Source organism: Natrix helvetica, assembly GCF_964273705.1.
Source record: "Natrix helvetica genome assembly, chromosome: 4".
NCBI lineage: Eukaryota > Metazoa > Chordata > Lepidosauria > Squamata > Natricidae > Natrix > Natrix helvetica.
In genome coordinates this window covers 33,400,435-33,422,570 of record NC_138550.1, presented here as the reverse complement: position 1 = coordinate 33,422,570, position 22,136 = coordinate 33,400,435, and the positions used below count along the sequence as shown (strand labels likewise).

Here is a 22,136-nt window from a genome sequence, read left to right as displayed (position 1 = left end):
GTGTTCCAATATCTCAGGGGTTGCCACAAAGAAGAGGGAATAAAGCTATTCTCCAAGGCACCTGAGAACAAGAAACAATGGGTGGAAACGAATCAAGGAGAGGAGCAACTTAGAACTAAGGAGAAACTTCCTGACAATTAGAACAATTAATCAGTGGAACAACTTGCCTCCAGAAGTTGTGAATGCCCCAACACTGGACATTTTTAAGAAGATGTTGGATAACCATTTGTCTGAAGTGGTGTACAGTTTCCTGCCTAAGCAGGGGGTTGGACTAGAAGGTCCCTTCCAACTCTGTTATTCTGTTCTAAAACTGTGCCTTACAAGGCTGGCAAATGGTGCTGTCATTACTCTTTCAATGCAAGACATATTATGGAAGTGTTTATGGAATCCCTGCTTCCACTCTCATTTTTCCACCTGCAGTGAGAAAACCAATAATCAATTACTTTTCTTAAGATATTGTGAATAAGTATGGTTATGTGTAGGTGGGTGTTTATAATGGCTGGCAAGTTGTCTGACTAACAGGTTACATTTCTGGGTGACACTTGTGGCTCAGGCTGTTTCAACTCTGCTGAAAGAAGCATTATGTTTCTATTTAAAAATAGCTCAGTGACAAGTCATTCAGAGGGAAAAAAGGTTGGTTAAGGAAGTTAGAGTGAGGGATTAGTAGTGAGCCCTTGACCAGTGCTACAGTAGGGTGGCAATACAAGCACCAAGCATTTGGAAGTTGCCCATGAAGTAGCTGAAATTACACACGTGTAGGCAAAACAGTGCCCTCAGGTATAAATGATTAGAATGTGCAACCATATGAAACCTCTTCTTAACAGAAGAAAAAACAGTAAGATACACATCAGTGGCAGAACCAGATGCACATAATTGGAAGAAAATAGCCTAGCTATTTCAAACTGACTTTTACTGACTGGGAGTGAAGAACACTCTCTCAAGAGAATTCTTTTGAAATACAGGTATAGTTCTCTCTGAAAACTATATCCGTATTTACTGTGTATTTATGTCTACATGTATATCTTTCAGTCAGAAGACCATGTAAGATCTGAAAAACACTTTGGAAAATTCCAGTCAAATACTCATAGACCTCGAGTCCCTTTGTGGAGAGGGAGCGGCCTATAAATTGAATAAATAAATAAATAAATAAATACATTTGACCTCAAATGTTTTTATTTATCTTCCTTGTCATTTGATGAAACAGCTCCCTTGAGTAAGAGTTCACAAAGCTGTGCTAACACATTTTTTTACTTAGCCACGCCAGTGTTTTTATTTAAATAATGGAAAGGAGCCTGGAAGGTGGTTTCTCTTGTCTAGATCTCAGACCCCATTGCAACTAGTTCAGAGAAATAATATTGTAGTCTAATTTTTGGAATTTCATCTTTTTTTAATCAGTATTTTTATAACAGCGCTCATATTTATAACACCGTGTTTTATTAAACAGTTGTATTATTATTACTGATTTTTATTGGAGATGTGTGTGTATGTGTGTATATTTGTAGAACTGTTTTTCTGTATTCTCTGTAGTTTGAGATATTAGTTTAAAAAAACCTCAGTATAATTTCTTACAGTTCCTAAGGAAACACATCAAGTTCCAACCAGACCAAAAACTTCTTCCAGTCCTGGTATAACCCCAACCAAATCCAGTGAGTAATTCTTTATTTCGACTTTCACTAATTTGTTTTAAATATATTTAATAGAGTTCCATCTTACATACTCACATAAAATAATGTGGGGGAAAGCACGTATCGTGTATAACTAAAATGAAAAACTGAAAAAAAAATCTGTTTAATAGGGGGGAGGGTGCCCATGTGAGAGAGAGAGAGAGAAAGAGATGCATTTCAACATACAAATAATAGTGGAAAAAACCCACACATTATAAAATCATTTACAGTATTTAGCAACTATTTATTCTTTTTCTTATCTGTTAAAATATAGGACAGACATGCCAGCAGAGTATAAAAGAAAAGGATGAATTCATTCTTAGCAACCAGAATAACATTTTTCCTTTTTAACCACATTTTTGGCTTATTAAAAAAAGTTTCCTTTTTTTGTAACTTCTCATGTAAAAGATATTTCCAGTTTTAGAAAATAGCCAGGAGGTTGTCTTTGCTATTAACCTAAACAATTTCTTCTGATTTAGAGCATCTTTGCAACTTGGATTATTCTCAGAATACCTTTAACATGAGAACATTGCACAACAGATGTAAAGTTAACCTTTTATTCTATATATTTAAATCAGTACACATCTAACTATTCTACATGCTTTCTATTTGAATAGGAATATGCATTTTCTCCTTTAAATTAAAGACTTATAATATAATAGGAACTGACCTGTAAGAATTTTTCAAGTCAATTTGAAAAGTTCAGATTATTTGCTTATTGAAAACATTTCAACCTTCAGCTATTTGAAAAAAAATCATATTCCCTAAAAAGAATTATTTGAAAATAAAAGAAAAATATATATCTTAAATCAAGGCACAGGATCAAGACACAGGACCCAAATGAGTTGCAAATGCCAGCATTTTTGCCAGATTAAACAGCAAAATAGAATCTCCCTTGGAATAAATAGTTGTAACTGTTCTTATTTTCCATTTTCCTGAGAAACTGAAGTTCTGAAAATGCATTTACTGAAAGGATGAATTAAAAAATGCTGCCATTATGGCACAGGCAGACATGGTCTCTGCCATACACTTAGATACATTGCAAACGGAGTTTCTATGACAAACTCCTCCAATTTAGATGAAAAAATATTGTTTTTTCTGCTATTGATATAGAGTAGTCTAGCTGGTATCTTCCACATTTGTTAGAATTAACCATTTCAGAATTTGCAAAGATTTGGAAAAAATTATGTAGGAATGGATTTTGAGCCAAATAAATGTAAAGTGACACCATCCTTCCAAGAAAATACTCTGTTAAAACTATAAGTAAAGCAGCAAAATTCGTTGTTTTCCTTTTAGTTCTTCTGGTCTCTCTTGTGAATTATTTTGTGAATGCTATTATTTTCTATAATTATTTTTCTTGAATTACTATGATAAAGAATTCTCACATAAGAACATCATTTCGTATCAAGTGTGTTGCTTCTTTTCAGGTCTAAATATCAAACATCATGATCCATCCAAACCTAAAAATCATCCTGGTCAAAAAACACAACAACCAAAACCAGGTAGATATATAATTGCTATTTTATATCACACTGTTTCTTTCACTAAAACTGCACCATTAAACTTCCTCACTGGGTATGCCAGGATATATTTATGGATGTATACAACAAATCCAGACAGGACAGAATGTTGGATACAGTAATTCTTAGATTGCAGCCACTTTTTCCCTTTTAGAGACTATTTACATAAAATAGTCTAGTACATTGCATATAGTTTATCCCAGGACTCATTTGCAGGATCTTTTGGCGCTCTTTCCTCTCTCTCTTTCTCTTTTCCTCCCTTCTTCCCTCTCTTTTTATATACATTTTCAACTTATATTTATGTATGTTGATTCTTTAAAATAATCCTTACATGGCAAATCATTAAATGTTATAATTTTCTCAGGAGTTTAGCCTAATTATGTAGTCTGACAATTTACTATGGAAACTTTAAAAATAATAAATATGCCTTTTAGCCATTGATGTTATATCCTATTGTTACTCCATCCATGATTATTACCATGAACTCACTAATTAATGTCCATAAATCCAAAGAAAGGTTGATGTTTTCAGAAACTGTGTATGTGCTTAAATTCTTAACTTAGAAATAGGCCTTAGACAAATATTTAATATTAAATGACAACTATGACATAGTTGTAATTCAGCTTTTATTTTCTATAGATATATGCATGTGAAAATAATACATTTTCCTAATACCCTAATACATTTCACTTGTTGGTATATATGTTATCTAAAAAGCATTGCATAAAAGGATTTCTTAATGGAAACTGGAATAGTGTTGAAACAGTACAGTTGGTTTACAATAACATGCCATTCTAGTGTAACATTTTCCCTTGCATAGTAGCTTTTAAAAAGCAGTATATGTTACTTTTCTCAAAAACAAAGAATAATAGCAGTAGCAATAACACTTAGACTTATATACTGCTTCATAGTGCTTTACAAAGTTAGCATATTGCCCCAACAATCTCCTCATTTTACTGACCTTGGAAGGATGGAAGGCTAAGTCAATCTTTATCCCTTCAGGATTGAACTGCTGGCAGTTGGCAGAATTAGTCTGCAATACTGCATTCTAACCACTGCATTACCATGTCTCTTTATAAGCATTTATTTCAATACTTATCCATATCAGTTTGACAAGGTATTGACAAGCTCAAAACAAGGGGATCCTGCTCCATTTTAACTTGCAGCACACAGTATTGCTGCCTTTATTTATCTTGCCCCACTTGCAGATTATCTATGGACAATTCACTTACTAGAAAAACATCCATATGTATAAGCAAGGGGAACAGCGAGTAGAAGTCCCTGAAACCCTTGTCTATACTAGGTGGTGAGCTCATTCAGTATAAAAGATTGTGAAATTGCAATAAAATCCTTCTAGCTAAGATTTTTTTTAATGTATTGGAAAGTAAATTATTTGGAACAAACTACATTAAACAAACTACTGAAAAATAACTTTTTAAATGTTTCCATTTCTTTCATGATGTCTCCATTTTTTGTCTTGCAGAAATTATTCCATTCTCTCAAGATCTTATTACAACTATGGCACCTGTTGCCCCTGAAAAGACAAAGGAAACACTTGGTAATGTACAATAAAAATGATGTTCTTCTCATGTTTTTTTGTTTCTGTTTTGTTTTGCAGGACAAGAAATTCCCTGTACCATTTTTGTACCATTATTTTTGTATTTTTGCTCTTTCCATATGCTCAGCTGTCCTTGGCACAAACTATGCAGTAAATGTTGACTTTCACATAAAGAGTTTTAAAATAGCAACACCACTTTAATATTATTGTTTCATGTACTAGTTGAACAATGTAGTTGAACAACCTGGCAAGGAAAATTACTTACCCAAGCATTTTATCTAACCTCTATCATATTCAGGTTACTTGTATTTCATCTGATGCAAGTTTGAGCCACTTTCTTTGTTTCATCATTCCATTGTTCATGGAACATTTGTTTCTATTTTAGTTTCTTAATGTTATACAGTTAAATGTGCTCCATGAAACTATAAGGAACAGATGTATATTCAAAAGTAATAAGGGAGGAGGAGGAGGAGGAGGAGGAGGAGGAGGAGGAGGAGGAGGAGAATGAGCAGGAGGAAGGGGAAGGAAGGAAGGAAATAAGGAAAAAAGAAAAAGGAAAGAAGGAAGGAAGGAAGAAGGAAAGAAAGAAAGAAAGAAAGAAAGAAAGAAAGAAAGAAAGAAAGAAAGAAAGAAAGAAAGAAGACAGTGAGGAGCAACTCTTCTGAAGGTGGAAAAAGTAGAAAAAAGATCAAGTCACCTGTGCTCTAAATCTTATTTGCTTCATTAAACGTCACAATATATGTGATTCTCTCAGTGAATGGAAACAGCCACAACTGATTGTAAATAAAGTACCTGTGCCTGTTTCTTTGCAAATGCAGAATAATAGATAGAGAAGTATTTTTACAGGTAATTATTTGTACTCAAAGCCATAGGTGTCAATACAGTATACATATCTATCAGTATACTACAATTCTATCAGTGTGTTTCATGGTCATATTATGGACACAGCCACATTGTCTCCTGCATGGAAGGAGCTCCCATTTCAATACAACTTGTCAACACGGGGAAAATACTAACTGGTGAAAATTTTGGGTTAACTTAGTCTCTGGAGACATGAACTAGCCATATGTGTTATAAATAAAATAAAATAAAACTGCAGAAAATGATAGTGCAGAAATTTCAAAAGTTCAGTGTTGTCCAAATAGATCTTTTGAATTCATGTAAACATATTCTGCTAATTTTATCTCCCATAATGATAATACTAAGCAAAGTAATACTTGTCATTCAGAAACCTTTAAAGACAAAGATGATGATGATGATAATAATGATGATGGCAAAATATTATGGCAATAATAAAAATATTGCCTTTCTTTTTTAACCTTCTGCCCAAGTGACTTTCATACCAGCTTTTACCACAGATAAACAGATGCATTCCTGCACAGTATAATCCAGGTTTAAATTCTTATTTCCCTTTCCCCCATTGAATAGTTCATTCTTAACCAATCAAATTATCCATGCCAACAGTGCTACAGACCAAATCTAGTAACTGAGTCTCATTTGTATATGTCCATATTATCATCCATATTTTTAGTTTCTGTATTTTTAGAGTAAGACAGCCAACGTTCGCCCTACTTGCATCTAAGACAGTGGTCCCCAACCCCCAGACCATGTACCAGACCATGGATCAAATGATACCGGGCCTCCCAAGGAACATTAAATTATTTCCATTTTATTTACTGTGGTGTATTTCTCTTGGGTTTGTTCAACTTTCCATGGATGAGAGGTTAACCAGGAGCTGAGAGACGTCACCTAAAGCTGCATCAATACCGTGCATGCGCAAAATATCGTGATATCGGGGCACTCTTCTCTCTGTTCTTTCTTCTCTCCGGTACTTTCTTGTGTTTAACAGTGCTTGGTGTACGTGTATATTGTGTTTGCTCAAATTTAACCCACAAATTAGCAAAAATGAATACGAAACAGACGTCTTTAGAAAGTTTCCTTCGGAAAAAGAATAGGCCTAGTGAAGAGACAGAAGAAGAGCCTTCAACATCAAAGAAACATAAAACTTTTAACAGACAATACCATGAGTCCTACTTGAAATATGTCATTATCTCCTATTACCCCCAGATGGAACCGTCTCGTTGCAAAGAAACAAGCTCAGGGTTCTCATTGATTTAACGTTCTAGTGAGTTAAAATGTTAAATCACTTTATATTTATTTTTTGGTGTAACTGTATTTTATTTTGAAGTCATGTTTAAATACAATTAAATTAAAATTATTAAATCAAAGCAATCTAAAACATAAACAATCAACGTTCCCCCCTCAGCGGGCCGCGGTAAAATTATCAAATGTTGACCGGTCCGCGGTGATAAAAAGGTTGGGGACCACTGATCTAAGAGACTATTTAGAAGAGAAAACAAGTTTCCAAAGGATTGTCCTGCAGCCAGATTTAGCACAAGTATTTCAACACAAGAAAAAAAAGTCATAAAATTTGCTTCCATAATCATGAACTTTTTCTTTTCTGTTTTTGAAGGCAGACTAGAAATCCACTGCAAGAAAAACTAAAAAAAACCACTGAAATTGCTACCAACAGTAGTGTTAAATGAAAGATTTCTGCTGTTACTTTGTTTTGAATCATATCAAATTTGAAGAGCTTTTCTTTCGGACAAGATATATCACTAGCTGCCTTGAATATTTGTGTATATAGAGATATACATACACACAAATATTATGACCATGCTTGAAATGTGCACACAGCTATTACATCCCAAATTATTAGGAAGTACCTTTGTAGTTACAGTAAAAACATAACCACAAGCTCAAATGTGCACTAGTTTTCAGTACTTCTATATCATATTTTACTAATCCTATTTCATGTTCAGAATACCTGACATAACAATCAGTGGTCTCTTTTGTGAATGATTTGCAGGTCTCCTAGACCTGTTAGATCTCTTGGCTTCCTGTGGCATTCTTAACCATGGATCACCAGGTTTGATCTTGCTTGGACCAGAATAATTGATCAAATTATTCATAACTTTACCAAATCCAAGTTACACTGTTATGCTTAGCTTAAAGATGCTCCAGAAGCTACATCAAGTAAAAAATGCAACTGTCCTTGTTGATTTATGTTGGGTACAGGAGCTGTTACCAGTAGACTTCTGGGTCTGATTTACTACTTCTAAATTCCTTTATGACTTGGGTCTTCATTGCTCTCAGGACCACTCATTTTACGTGGATTCTACTCAGTATGCTAAGTCAGAATGACCTCGCTGGTAGAGAATTGGGTGAACAAATACCACTAAAACATGCCATAGGGAAATTAATAAACAATTTATTCCTTCGTGATTATCAAAAATAACATCATTTTTATTATAACACTTTGATTTATATTGTAAATCTTTTTCACAGATGTTTTGTTTTGTTACTCTGTAAGATTCTAAAATTGGTAAATAATATCCTTTTTTCTATCTTTCTTATTCAAGATATTGTTTCTTAGTTTAGCTTTTTCTCCTTAACACTGATTATATATGATTGCACTGTTTCAAGTCAGCTACCAGAAATACGTGGAATCATCTGTTTTTAAGTCATGTACCCTTATCTGAATAAAACACAAGGCATGATTTCTAATGAATATCTCATTCCCTTTTTCCAGGTCCAAAAGAAACAGGACTTATTCCTTCAAAACCCAAACCATCTGACAAACAAGGAAGAAACAAGACTAAACCTGGTAATCACATTTTGATAAAATTCATATAGATGAGATTTTTGAAACTGCTATTAGTATTTGGAAATCTAACTGATGCAATATCTAACTGATGAAATACATCAACATAAACTTATTTTAGTTATCCATAATGGCTTATAACAAAGCTATATGAAAAGTGTTTTTTTTTCAAAAGAGCCAATATGTTAAGTATTATTGGTATAATACTGGCTAGTGCATTTTAATATAATATATCACTATCAGTAGTAATATATTATTAGTAATATTACATTTCAAAGTCAAATTTTAATATATTATTCTCTTTCTCTCTCTCTTTCACACACACACACACCACCACAAACACAATTGCTGTCTTCTAAATTTGAAACATGACTTCATGAAAAAGTGATTGAGGAAAGTTTGGCTTCTCTATTTGCACAAAGAATTGTGTTTCTTAATTTTTATTTTACCCGTTGTCTGTTCTTATTTACTTTATTGGTAATAGGGCAACCAAATCATAATGGAAGGAAAAGAAAGTGATATAGGAAAAATGAATAATAACTTTTTATTCATCTCATATTTCTTCTTCTCAAATTAAATAATAATAAATGATAGGCTGGCAGGACTCTTTATGTATTATTTCTATTAAAATAACTGCTCAGCAATCCAAAGCATATTATGTCTCTTAGAAAGCAAGGAGAGCAAACTTTCTAGGACATCACTCCCATCAGGCCTAATCAATGTGACCATTGATCATGGTTTATTGGATTAGAAGTGAACAACATCTAGATAATCAGAGATCAAATAATCAAACAATTGCACCTACCAAAGCTTGGGAATTTTTGGGCTAGCAGCAGGAACTTTAATTCCTTTTTATTTGCAAAAAGAATTCCCATAAGGAATATCTGAATGTAATCTGTCCTTTTAGCTTTGGTTTGGTTTATTATTAGCAGAGATGGAGAGGGCTATTTAGCCCTCACATCTTTATTTATTTTGCAGTCTGAAAGATAAGATTTTGACAATATTTGGGATTAACAGTTAGTTATTGATATATTTTGGTTTGTTTGCTTTTGGGTTTTAGCTGTTCAAACTACTAAAAATGTAGCCAAAACTACAGAGCCAAAACAACATTGGCAATGTAAAGCATACAAATCTTTAAAAAGAATACTATTGGGGACTTGGTCAAAGCAGTGTCATGTGGTGATAACAAAGTTCATGATGAAAACTATGGTAAATGGATATGAATGAAGTATAGACAAGACAAGTCTTATTAAAACACAAACATTTGAGTTAATCTTTCTCAAATCTTCTTTGGTACTAAAAGAAAATTAAGAATGATCTCCAGAGAATTTTCCAATATCACCATAAACTGTTCTTTGAACAGAATAAAAAGATGCAAGGAATACATTCAGTTGTGAATATTAATACAATAAGTAGATGGCAACATATTAGGATGCTTTTTCTTACAATAATATTGCTTGTTATTCAATTTCCAAATCTGGTCCACAAAACTACCTAACTGTGTCTGTGACTTTGCTTTTGTTCCCTGTATTTTAATTGCAGCATACCCAGAATCAATTCAGCTTCACAATCATGTTTCTAATTGTTCCAAGATATTTTGAATGATTTATTTGTCTATACTTCGAAGTTAACTGGAATGAGCATTTAATTCACTTAAATTTCATGCAGACGTATGAATCAGTGTGTATGTGTGTGGTGTGTGCACATATGTGCGCATGTGTAAATGTACAACATAAATTCTCCACCTAATTATAGAAACTTAGGTGGAAACGTAGGTGGAAACTTAGATGACTATACAGAATACTATGTCAAACAGATTTCTGAATCAGAAATCTTATTAATTCTACATTTCCTGATGTCAAAAAATTAATCTTCCTAGAACACGTAAGATTGCTTTGATGGTTTAGCACTGTCTGTTTTGAAAGTCATAATATTCTATTTAAAAACAACACAGGGTACACTTAACATGTTTAATTATTTTGTTTTAGCTTCATCTAACCTGAACAACAAAATGACAGTCACCAAAACTCCACGTTTGAGAAAAGGTATAGCCCTCAAAATAGGAAACCCACTCTACTAAAATCAATACAAAACCATAATTTAGCTGATGAGTTTATTACCTTGGATTATTAAAAGCAAAACTCTGTCTGGTCCTTGAAATACTGAACCATACTTTAGATCAGGGGTGGGGAACTGTGGCTCTTTTGCGACTTGTGGACTTCAACTCCCAGAATTCCAGAACCAACATAGCTGCCTCAGGAATTCTGGGAGTTGAAGTCCACAAGTCGCAAAAGAGCCACAGTTCCCCACCCCTGCTTTAGATTAATAGAAGAGAATATTTGTAACCTAAGGTTGAACTGTGTGGTCCTTGGTGCTACCTCCAGCTTCAATCACATATGTAATGTCCTGCTTGTTTTCTTTCTTTCAGTCTCTTCGAAAATATTCAGTATCTTGCCCCTGTTTAGAATAGCATTAGAACAACAGAGTTGGAAGGAACCTTATAGGTCAGTGATGGCGAACCTTTTTTGGCTCGCGTGCCACAAGTGGGGGGAGCGCAGGGGGGTCGAGTGCGGGCGTGCTGCACACATAATGCAACGCGCGATCCCCCAGTGCGCATGCGCGCAAAACGCACGACCCCCACCCATTTTTACATTTTTTTTGCCCTCCCCAGGCTCCAGGGGTTTTATAGGAGCCTGGGGAGGGCGAAAAGAGCCTCCCCCGACCCCCCGGAGGCCCTCTGGAGGCTTCAGGGACTGTCCAGAGGCTTCCCTGAAGCCTTCGGAGCGCTTAAAACCACCCTACGAGCAAACCGGAAGTGACTTCCGGGTTGCTCGGAGGGTCGTTTTAAGCGCTCCGAAGGCATCAGGGAGGCCTCGGATGGTCCCTGAAGCCTTTGGAACGCTTAAAACCACCCTCCGAGCAACCCGGAAGTCACTTCCGGTTTGCTCGGAGGGTGGTTTTAAGCGTTCCAAAGGCTTCAGGGACGGTCCCTGAAGTCTCCGGGGGGGCGGTGGAGGCTGTTTTCGCCCTCCCCAGGCTCCTATAAAGCCTCTGGAGCCTGGGGAAGGCGAAAAATAGCTTTTAAAAAGGTGAACTCAGCTGGCCAGCGCGCGCATGCGGGCTGGCCAGCTAACAGGGCAGCGCCTCGCATGCCCTGACAAATGGCTACGCGTGCCACTTGTGGCACCCATGCCATAGGTTCGCCATCACGGTTATAGGTCATCTACTCCAATTTGCTTTAGTATATAATACTGCATACCGTTTTCCCCCAAAAGCCTCTCTAAATTGCGTATTGTCCTCTGCATCACCATAGCTGCTTTCTGTCAAAACATTACATACCAGTCAGTGTTTTGCTGTTGCAGATTACAAAATTAAGTTGTACCTCAGTATGCTTACCTTTCCTCTTTTATTAACTGGAGCTAGCTAAAATGCAACTTTTGGAGAGCTAATTTGGTGGAGTAGTTAAAACCAGTGAACTGGAATGAGGAAAACTGGAATTTTAATAACTATAGTGAAAATAAATATATCCTTGTCTCCAGTCAGTTCCTAATAACTTTGACATTCCTTTTTTCAGTTGTCCACAGAACAACACCAGCCCCTCCTAAAACTAGAACACCAGGAAGACCCTCCTGGAGTAAAAAACCAAGAGGTAACAGTTAAATATTATTCCTCATATTGTTGAAATGTTTAGTAGCGGCACCTTTACTTTGTTGCAGATATGTTTAATGGTATACCTTGTAGACAGATAAATAGAAAACAATAATATAATTGTGAAATAATTAGTTTTAGTTCTACAACCAAATGTCAGGAAATAAAACCATTGAGTAGACATGTATTTAATGCTCTGTTAATGCTTATTTTACATTAAGAAAGTAGCAATAGCTGCAAATAAAGAAAGAGATATAATTTGAACCACAATTAACCCTTATCCCTGACAGATTCTAACTGTGATTATTCAAGTATAAACAGGTCCTAACTTTTGGATGTACCATAATTACTTCCATATACATTTTGGGATGGAGGGCAAGAAAAAAATGTAGTGGTTCTGACACTTTAATTGCAGCCTGAAAAGTGAAACGCCACCAGAGACTACAGAGAGAATATAAACAATTTGCTTACTTATTGAAAATATTTGTCAAATAAATTGAGTTAAGTAAGACAAATTTGGATTTTAAAAGTTTGGATTGAAAGAAACTCAAAGTATATAGGCTCTGAAATATAAAACTATTTCTGTTTCATAGTAGATTTTGATACTTCCTTACTAATCCTTAAATCAAAATAAATGTTATATTAAATAAAGAGGCAACAAATATTGTGCCTTTGTACAGAACAGTTCATAATTTATGTTTTATATATTTAACATAAAAGAGACAGTTTGGTGTAGTGGTTAAGGCCTAAGAAACTAAGTCTGAGTTTTAGTCCCTTCCATTCTCTTTCAACTCTAAAAAGGAAGCAATTGAAAATCATTTCCAAAGCCTGTCAAGAAAATTGTACAGACTTTTCCAAGCAGTTTCCAGGAATCAGCGACTTGAAAATATGTACACACACACATACACACACACACACACACACACACACACACACTAGTTTGGGTAAAAAAGTGAAAGACCCTCAATTATTTCCTTATAATGCAAGAATATATTTAAGGACTAATCTTTCTTTTCACCGCATTATTTGCAGACTGTTCACTAATTTAAAAAAACAACAACCTATAATTTGATATTTCATCTCTTTTTCAAGCCTTAAAAGAAAACTAGCATAATATCATACCTAGTTTATGTTTATTGATCAAAAAGATAAAATTGTATAGTATTCATGTATAGCATCCTAAATTATATTAAAATGCAAATATAAATAAATAAATTAAATAAAAATAAAACATTGGATTGTGTATTATTTAATGAACTCTATTTCTGTGCTCTCTTGCCTACCATTGTGGACAATTCAATTATATTATCACATTTTCTATAAAAATATATGCTTAGAAGAATAGCCAGACCCTTTCTTTTAGGTGATGTAGCTATTACTTAAGAAATTTACCTTTCTGGCGTTTAGTCTGACATTTGTTCTTGTTAAGAAATACATTCTTGACTAATGAACAGAGTCAATTCCAAGTTAATGGGAACTTGGGTAAAGTATCTTTGGGCATGAGTTCCCATCTGTCAAAGCAACCTAATTATTACCTGGCTTTAATGTCCACACTTCAAAAGCAGTAGACGATTTGGTTGGACATTTAAATGTTCCAAATATCCATGACTAAATACAACTGCTCAGAAAAAAAAAACTAAAGGAAGTTTGAGGCAGCACCAATAGTAGACTCTGCCAGGGACTTCAGGTTCTGAGAATGGCCGAAAGATGCCAGTTGGTGATGTATCTATGGCAACGAAAGCTTGTCTGTGTAAGATTTTCCATTTTAGATCATTTTTCAATTGTCAGACAAAACATTTCCTTTTGTTTTTACTGGTATTTGGAATTTTAAAACATCCTGTGGGCTGTCTTGCAAAACTGTTGAGTTGGGGTTGCCCCAAGAAATATAAGCAAATACAAAACTGAAGAATGTTTGGAATAGATACACACAAATTGAAAAAATGTAGGTTGCAACACTCAGAATGTTTATGTTTTAAGAAAAGCTTCCTAGGCACTTTAACTTACAAGCTGGATACCTGTGCTTTGCGATGAAACTATGTGATCGGGCTATGCAGGAGAAATTTGATTCTCCTGAATCCGTTGGCTCAGTGGTGGTCAGTGATTGAAACACATAAGGGAATATTGCTCCCACCGTCTTGAGTCCGGAGCAGTTCCATAGGTGGAAGATGTAGTAGACATTTTGATGAGGTACCGACGTTTAGTACTGTAAGGAGCCCCAGATCACTCCTGAGTGAAGGAGTGGAACGTCTGTCAGTTTGAACTGAGGTAACGGAATGTGAGGCAACTGGCAGTTGGAACAGGGTTTTTTTCAGGTAGGGAAGAAAAGTAGAATTCCTTAGCATCAGAGCATGTTAATTACTGTATAAGAAATACTAATGATCTGATGGCCATTACAAAAATCCTTTCTTAGTGAGCACTTAGAAGCCAAGAGGAACATATGTGCCAAATTTCAAGTTTGTAGGTTTTATGGTTCGTGAGGAGTTAGTGGTATTTGGCTTTTATATATATAGATTTATATTGGCCATCAAATGGATTATGAGCAGCATACAAAACTAGAAAAAAGCACCCCTATAAACAGCTAAAAGCATTAAATCAGACAATCCTAACCAATCTGCCCTAATAAACAACAAAATCAACAAAACAAATTAAAGGGCTATTAAAAAAAATAACAAACCTCAAACTTGGCTTGGCACCAAAGCCAGCTTTTAAAGGATTATATAAACAATTTTGGAAAGTGTATATGTATTAGAAGATCTCTATTTTTTACACTGCCACTTATGCCATACAATGCTAAACTAGGACAGATGTTGTAAGACTATAAATATATATACCGGTATGCATACAAATTTCCACTTGGTGAAAAATGTTCCCTCTATGTCAGGGGTGGGATTGAAAAATGTTAGCAACTGGTTCAGTTGCTGGGTGGGTGTGGCCATGGGGGCATGGCCTAGTCGGCTTCCTGCACCATGGCAGGGATGGTGTTTTTGTCCTCCCCAGACTCCGGAGGCTTTCCTCGAGTTTCCAGGAGGGCAAAAATGGCCTACCCTGGGCTCCAGATGACCTCTGAAGGCCATAAATGGGCCCTTTTCTGAACTTCCAGTACTTCTGGTAAGCCCGTTTTTCGCCCTCGCAGAGCCTCTGGACAGGCCCTGCACTTACCTGGCATCTAAAACAGGTTACGTGGACACTCCTGAGAGGGGCAGGGTGGTGGGGTCAGACAGTCCTTGCAACTACTGGTTTCGCAAACTAGATTAAAATTAACATCCAGTTCGCTCGAACAGGTTCGAACCAGCTGAATCGCACCCCTGGTCTATGATCCTGAGAGCCTAAAACACACATGTTCCTTCATGTGGAAACAGATATGGTCTTCCTCCTACAAGATACAATCTTACATATGTGCTGCATGGAAGAGCTTTTTTAAGCTTGGTTCACTTAGCTCTTTTGAAAGGAAGTATGATAATATCTTCAAAGCTGAATGCCTCTGTTCTCATGAGATCAGTGAGACTGAGCAGGCCAATATGTTATTGTGTTGCCTCTTTTACTATGATCTTTGCATGGACTAGTAACTCCTCCAAAACAAGAAGGGTGGAAAGAATCCTCATCCTATTCTTAGACCAGTGTTTCATGATTACAAAGAAGGTTGCAGCTGTTTTCTGTCGGTTTTGATGGCACTGTATGTTACAATTATTGGAAATGATGCATATTCAATTACAGTAAAATTATATGTTTATGAATAGGATTTACTTTGATTATGTTTCTACTGATTTTGTGAGTTTTAAAATATTTAACATTATTGTTCCTTTTTTGTATTTTGTTTCTGAAATTCTTGTAATTGATTGGAATACATTATAACTGATCGCTAAACTAAGTGAGATAAGTAAATCTCTGTTCTCCAAAAATTACCTTTAAAGTTATGTAGCATTTCTCCCACTATTCCTTTCACAGTCTTTAAGTGGGCTCTGCTATATATACAGATTGCTATTTAATATGGGGATTAGTCAGAAGGTCAGGAGGCACATGATCTTCGTTTAGCTTGCTTTTACTGAGAACTGAATCAGAACATTTGGCCCTTGAGTTAAACTTTGTCTTTAAGTGGCTTGACTACCCCCTTTATGAGCCTCAAATTAAAAGCACAGGAAGATTCAAATAAATCAGAAACAGAGGAGGAGTACAAAAAGGTATGGTGTTATGCATAAGAGAACCCATGAGGAATCAGGTCAAAGGCCAGTACAGTGCAGCTTTCTATTGTCATATTGGCCTTATAAGAATCCAACCTTTAAGATACAAGTAGACTAATACTCACTTTCTCAACAATTTGCCTGTTTAGTGAGATAACACATAGCTGTCGTGGCTACTAGCTGATAATACTTTTATCTTTATTTTTAATTCTAAGATGGGAAATTAACAAATGAAGATGTTACAAAGCCGCTCCCTCCAAGCTCTAGTACTAAGTCCAGTATATCAGTGGATTCCACAGTTGCAAGAAAAAAACCAGATCCAGGTAAAATGTGTTCACTGTGCATTGTATATTATATTCCCTGATCTGCATCCAGTTTCATTCTTATCAGATTCATTATATTGCATATAATGTCTAACAATAATAATAGAATAGAGAGAATAATCAAGAAATTTGGCTGTATTCAAACTTTGTCTTCCAAGCAGAATCTTGCTGAATCTTGCCATGAGTGAAAAGAATGAGATAGCAGTGTCTTGCTTTTGGCTTCATAGAAAATAAAGCTGCTGATTTAGTTGTGATAGAGGGAAGAATGGATGATAGATGGATAGATGATAGATAGATGATAGATAGATAGATGATAGATAGAGAGAGAGAGAGAGACAGAGAAAGATAATTGACTGACTGACTGATTTTTGGAAATTGAATTCACTCTAGTATTAAAGTTGGAAGGAATACATGGAAACAATGGCTTTATATCCTTATTAATGAGAAATTAAATAAAAATTATTAAAGAGAAAGTTTATGTTAATATAAATACTACTGCAGTTACAATATCCATTTAAACAAAACAATTATAATATTTATTAATTAAATATTACAACATAGTTCTACTGGATTTTAAAAAATAACAAATACAAATATTTATGTACATAGGAAGATCTGAAACATCTGACTAACCAGATATAGATTGTTCATCTTCAGTTGTATCTCAGTTCATCTCAAACCATACTTCTTTTATCACTGATGCTCATGCTTTAGAAATGTGCTAAGAAGTGTAGCTATTTTTCTCTTTCTGATTACATGATGTGTGGCTCCTCCATTAACAGTGGTGTCTTGTAACATTATACAATAGCTACACTACCTGGTTCTCCACGACCTCCTTTAGCTCCTGCCAGACCTACACCAATACGAAGAAGACCTTTACCACCCAACAATGTGACTGGTAAACCTGGCCGTTCAGGTATGTCATCCTCCTAAGAACAGGACAGGAACGCAGTGAGAAATTTTACAGAAATATTTACATATTACTAAATCCTTCAAAATGGGTACATGAGAATGCAGATTCAAATGCACCATAAGAAAGAATGTTTCAGTCAAGTAATGTAGGCAAACAAGATCAATACAGAGTTGTACATTGTAAAGTGAATTTTGGCCAATTTTTCAGAGTTTTTTTACAATGGGAATAAATATATTTTGTATAGATCATCTGAATTAAGCTTGTTTAGCCTTTTAATTACATACTATGCCATATGCTAATAAATAGAAAATAAACTACAAACTGTATAGATATGGAGTAATAGAAACCCCTTAATAAATACATTTATACACATTAACCCACTTATATTCAAGAATTTAGATTTGGATGAAATTCCTATCTGCTTCTCTTTGTGTAAAATTACTCAAAGAGGACATTTTAATTAATCCCCTTGATTAATTAATGTCTTTTACCATTATGACATGTTTATTTTACAATCAAACCTGTATAAATTGATTTAAATTCTCTTTTTATTTTCCAAATAGGAAATGTCTTGATTCCACGAGCATCTTCATTTCTCACAACTTCTATAGCAAAACCCACTTGGCCAAGTTCCCTTGTGAAAACAAATTCACCTAAAAAGCTACCTACAGCAGCAGCTTCTCCAGATTACAGTAAGAATGGAATATTACATTTCCAAATTTTCTTCATGTTTTTATTAATCTCAGACTTGTAGCTAAACACATAAATTAATAGCAATTCCAATAGTTACAATACCGCTCCAAATAAGAAATGTACATTTTTCTTATATTACTCTATTGCATATCATACCTTACCTCTGCAAGCCTTAGGAGTAGCCATAAGAGGAGTCCTAACAAGTTGACTGTAGGAAAGTTGGGAACTGGGACAAATTTAATATTGCAGTTACAACCATTTGCAGTTGGTCGCGAAATAGAAATAGCAATAGAACTTAGACTTATATAACACTTCACAGTGCTTTACAGCCCTCTCTAAGCGGTTTAGAGTCAGCATATTGTGTAATGTCCTGGGATATGCAAACATGACATCCAAGATAAATATGATTTTGTTGAAATTTTAATAAGTAACTAAAGAAAGAAAGAGGAAGTAGAATGTAGGAGAATTGTCATTTTTCACTGTCAAGTGCTGTTATGTGCAAGGGCTTGGTGGGCCACTTAGCAGCTACATTGCATTAGTGCATTTTCATAAATGACATTAGAGGGCAACGGTAAAGTACCCACATTTATCAAAGTAGGTAGGTTGACTAAAACATTAGGGTATTTTGAAGAACATTAAATGTTTTTTTTCAAACTATGAAAATAGGTATTAAATGTGATTCAATTTCATAAACCTAAAATAGTTTTAACATACTCACGCTAAAAGAATTTGAATGCTTCATTTTTCAATGGTATCTCGTATTGCTTCAATCAGTTCTTGAAGCATGTTACAAAATTCCATGCTAATTCTCACTTATTTCAAAAGGACCTGTATTGAAATAGTGACTTCAGACTCTTATATTGATTGATATAATATATGACATATAACTTAATTTACATTAATTTTACTTGACATTCTTTTCTTCTAGCAGAATATTTGTTTATATATTTCTCTAGCTATTAAGGTAAATAGCATGATTTAAAATAAAGGATTATATTAGTTTACTTTCAGCATTTTTAAATGTTGCCCTTTCTACAGAGGCAACCAAACAATTAGATTGTTGAAATAATTTTCTAGGAAAAAAATCAGAAAAAACAAAACCCCTCTTTTTTTGAAAATTGTAAAGAGTTATCACATCATGAAGTTACTAATTAATTTACTAATTTGATTTCTTGGATTAAGATCATCAAAGTTTTAACAATTCAAAGAAACTTTTTTTTAACAATGCCACATTTCCTAAGAAAATGTGAACATGATTCCAAGCATGGTCTAAGGGGAGGTTTTAAAACTGAGGTATGACTAAAGGAGAGTTTTTTAAGAGAAAATGTTTTTACAAGGTAGAACATCAGGGCTTTCATTAACGTTGTGCTATTGTTCTGTGCTTAGGTAGTCCAATGTTCAGTTCTATCCCTACAACCGAGACTGATATTGCAGGCACACCAAGGTATACAGGTATGTTTAAAATTATCTCATAAGAAAAAAAAACTATTAAGCAATATATGCTCTTTTTTATTTTCTATTTTCTAAAAATAAATTCTTTTTTTAATAAAACTATTTATTTTGTCCCTTCTCATTTCAATTACCAGAATAGCAGCTGGTAAGTAGAGTATGTGAAGGCCCACTGTAGAACTGCCAGTGTATGCATTTGAACTTCCAACTTCATTCAGTAAACTCTGAGACATTCTGAATAGTCATTATCACTTACTGAGTGAGAACTGTTTGAGGTTTGGAGACTAAGTCACAGGATATATATCCACTTATCATTTAAGCTGCTGCTACTGTGTGCTCGTGCCAGTTTGACTCTATGCTAGTTTCTTACTAAAGAGGCCAGGCATATAAAAGTGTGTGCACGTCTAGGTGTACATTGCTGGATCTTAAAAATAGCTAAATAACCCCTACATACTTACTGGACATATACACTCCCTACAACCACATGTTGCATTCCATATCTAAACTCCTGATTCTTCATATTAGTAGTATGTGCCATTTCAAAAGTAACCCCAAATCTCAGTGATTCCATTAATATCTTGTTTTAGTCCTGACCAGATTTATTTCTGGCTTAACTGAAGATATTGGCTGGACCCAAGAAATTTTCAAATTTGGGTTAATAGAAACAATAGAAATATTTCACATTACATATTACATTGCTCTTTAAACAACATACCATTCACAGATTTCAGGTCTTCTTGTTGTTGCAGGATAAACTACTTTTTGTAGATCCAATTGTGATCTATATACTGTATTATTGTTTTAATCTTACATTGCATATTATACCCTTAAAGCTAACGCTACAAACATTAATATACTACAGGAGAATTATTAATTTTCATTTCTAAAACTATTTTGCAATATTTGATGACAATTTTCTTTAGCAGTGTTACTTACTTATATCCAATAAAATCATTTTAATTTTTTTAAATTAAAATGTTACTACTAAATATTAAAATGATACTAAACTGTATTGTTAAAATATTAGCAGGATTTAGATTAGTTTCTATCTGTTCAACATAAACAGAATGGGAGCAATTGAGGCTGGGCATCTTAGCTGTCTCACCTAATACATCCAGCAACCATTGCTAACACTTTGTAGTTTGCAGATATTCTTTATTTCAGGGAACATTCTGATTGAACCAAGATCTCATAAAACTGGTGCCCAAATCATATTTTCATATGTAAAAAGAATAGGATATTTGACATACAGTAGGTGCTCTAATTTTAATTTTAACCAGTTTGGAAAGTAAGCATATTTCAGGGATCTGACGTTTCTGTTTTATACTTTAGGCAACAAATGTTTGAAGTGATAGGATACTTTCAAATATCAAACATAAAAATATTGTGTTCTTTTCTATGTTGACATCAGAGGGCAGAAAGGATTCTAATCCTCCCTGATTAAGAAGCGTATAATGAAAATATTTTGTGGAAAGCATTTCTCTCTGTAAAAAAGTACTAGAGTAATATATTGCCATCTAAAATAATATATTTTTGCTTTATCATCTCTTTTGTGCTTAGTGCAAATGTTGATCTTGTCTTTTCAGGTGACCATGTGAAATACCTTAAAAAAAAAGATGATGAGCCTTGTTCCATCACAGAGACTGTGCAACACTTTTCATCTGATAAGGAGGACAATAGAGACATAGCTACTAGTCCCCCCCAAAAACCTCCCACAAACCTCACTGTGGTGACTGTTGAGGGATGTTCATCTTTTGTGATACTGGGTTGGAAGCCACCAGAAAATGAAACTGTAACAGGTTAGCTAGATGTTTGTCTTGTCCAGGTACTGTGTAAACATACACACTTCTTCCAAGCTGTTTTGAAAAGTTGGGGACTTTTAGCAGTCCTTGGCCTCTTTTATTAAATTCCTTAATTTTTCTAGATCTCTGATTTCTATTCTAACTTTATTCTAAATTTATACCCTAATTAATTAACAATGATCTTTAGATGTTGTTATGATCCAGGTCACCTAAGCAGAGGCAGGCATCGATAGAGTCCTTTATTCCTCTGATTAAATGTCACAACAAACACTGGTACAGCTCCACTACACTACCTAGAAGCCAGCCACCTTCACTTCCCCAAATAAAAGCCAGTAAACAACAAAGAAAGTCCAAAGAGAAGGTGCAAGTTCACAGGGCAAGGCCCAGAGTCAAGGTAGGATGGGCAAGGCCAGTCCACAGGGTAAGGCAAGCTAACAAGGCCAAAGGCAGTCCACAAGGCAAAAGCAAGGCATAAGCATGAGTTAAGCTGTGAAGTGTAAACCAAACAAGCAATTGTTCCTGACAAAAATAAATCCCACCTGGCTTCTCCTTAAGTCAACCCACACCAGGTGTTTCTTGGGGGCAGGGTGAGAGATGGGTTGTTCCCTGTTCGGCCCAGTTCAGCCGACCCGGTATGGAATTCATGGCTGGGTCGCAGAACCGGCAGTGAGCCAGGCCTGTCAAGCTCCCAAACCGGTTCCATCACTGCTGCTGGGCTGCCACC

General features: G+C 35.0%; 1 protein-coding gene across 2 annotated transcripts in view; it reads left to right on the top strand.

The window, feature by feature from the left end:
• Positions 1-22,136, top strand: part of ABI3BP (ABI family member 3 binding protein) — a 139,210-nt gene that overhangs the window by 102,927 nt on the left and 14,147 nt on the right. For both annotated transcript variants that reach the window (XM_081953296.1, XM_081953295.1), the window contains 11 exons: positions 1,572-1,646; positions 3,092-3,166; positions 4,668-4,742; positions 8,335-8,409; positions 10,395-10,451; positions 11,981-12,055; positions 16,448-16,555; positions 17,364-17,471; positions 18,032-18,160; positions 19,548-19,613; positions 21,197-21,409. In XM_081953296.1, coding sequence (XP_081809422.1) covers positions 1,572-1,646; positions 3,092-3,166; positions 4,668-4,742; positions 8,335-8,409; positions 10,395-10,451; positions 11,981-12,055; positions 16,448-16,555; positions 17,364-17,471; positions 18,032-18,160; positions 19,548-19,613; positions 21,197-21,409 — 1,056 coding nt within the window. The remainder of the gene's footprint in view (positions 1-1,571; positions 1,647-3,091; positions 3,167-4,667; positions 4,743-8,334; positions 8,410-10,394; positions 10,452-11,980; positions 12,056-16,447; positions 16,556-17,363; positions 17,472-18,031; positions 18,161-19,547; positions 19,614-21,196; positions 21,410-22,136) is intronic.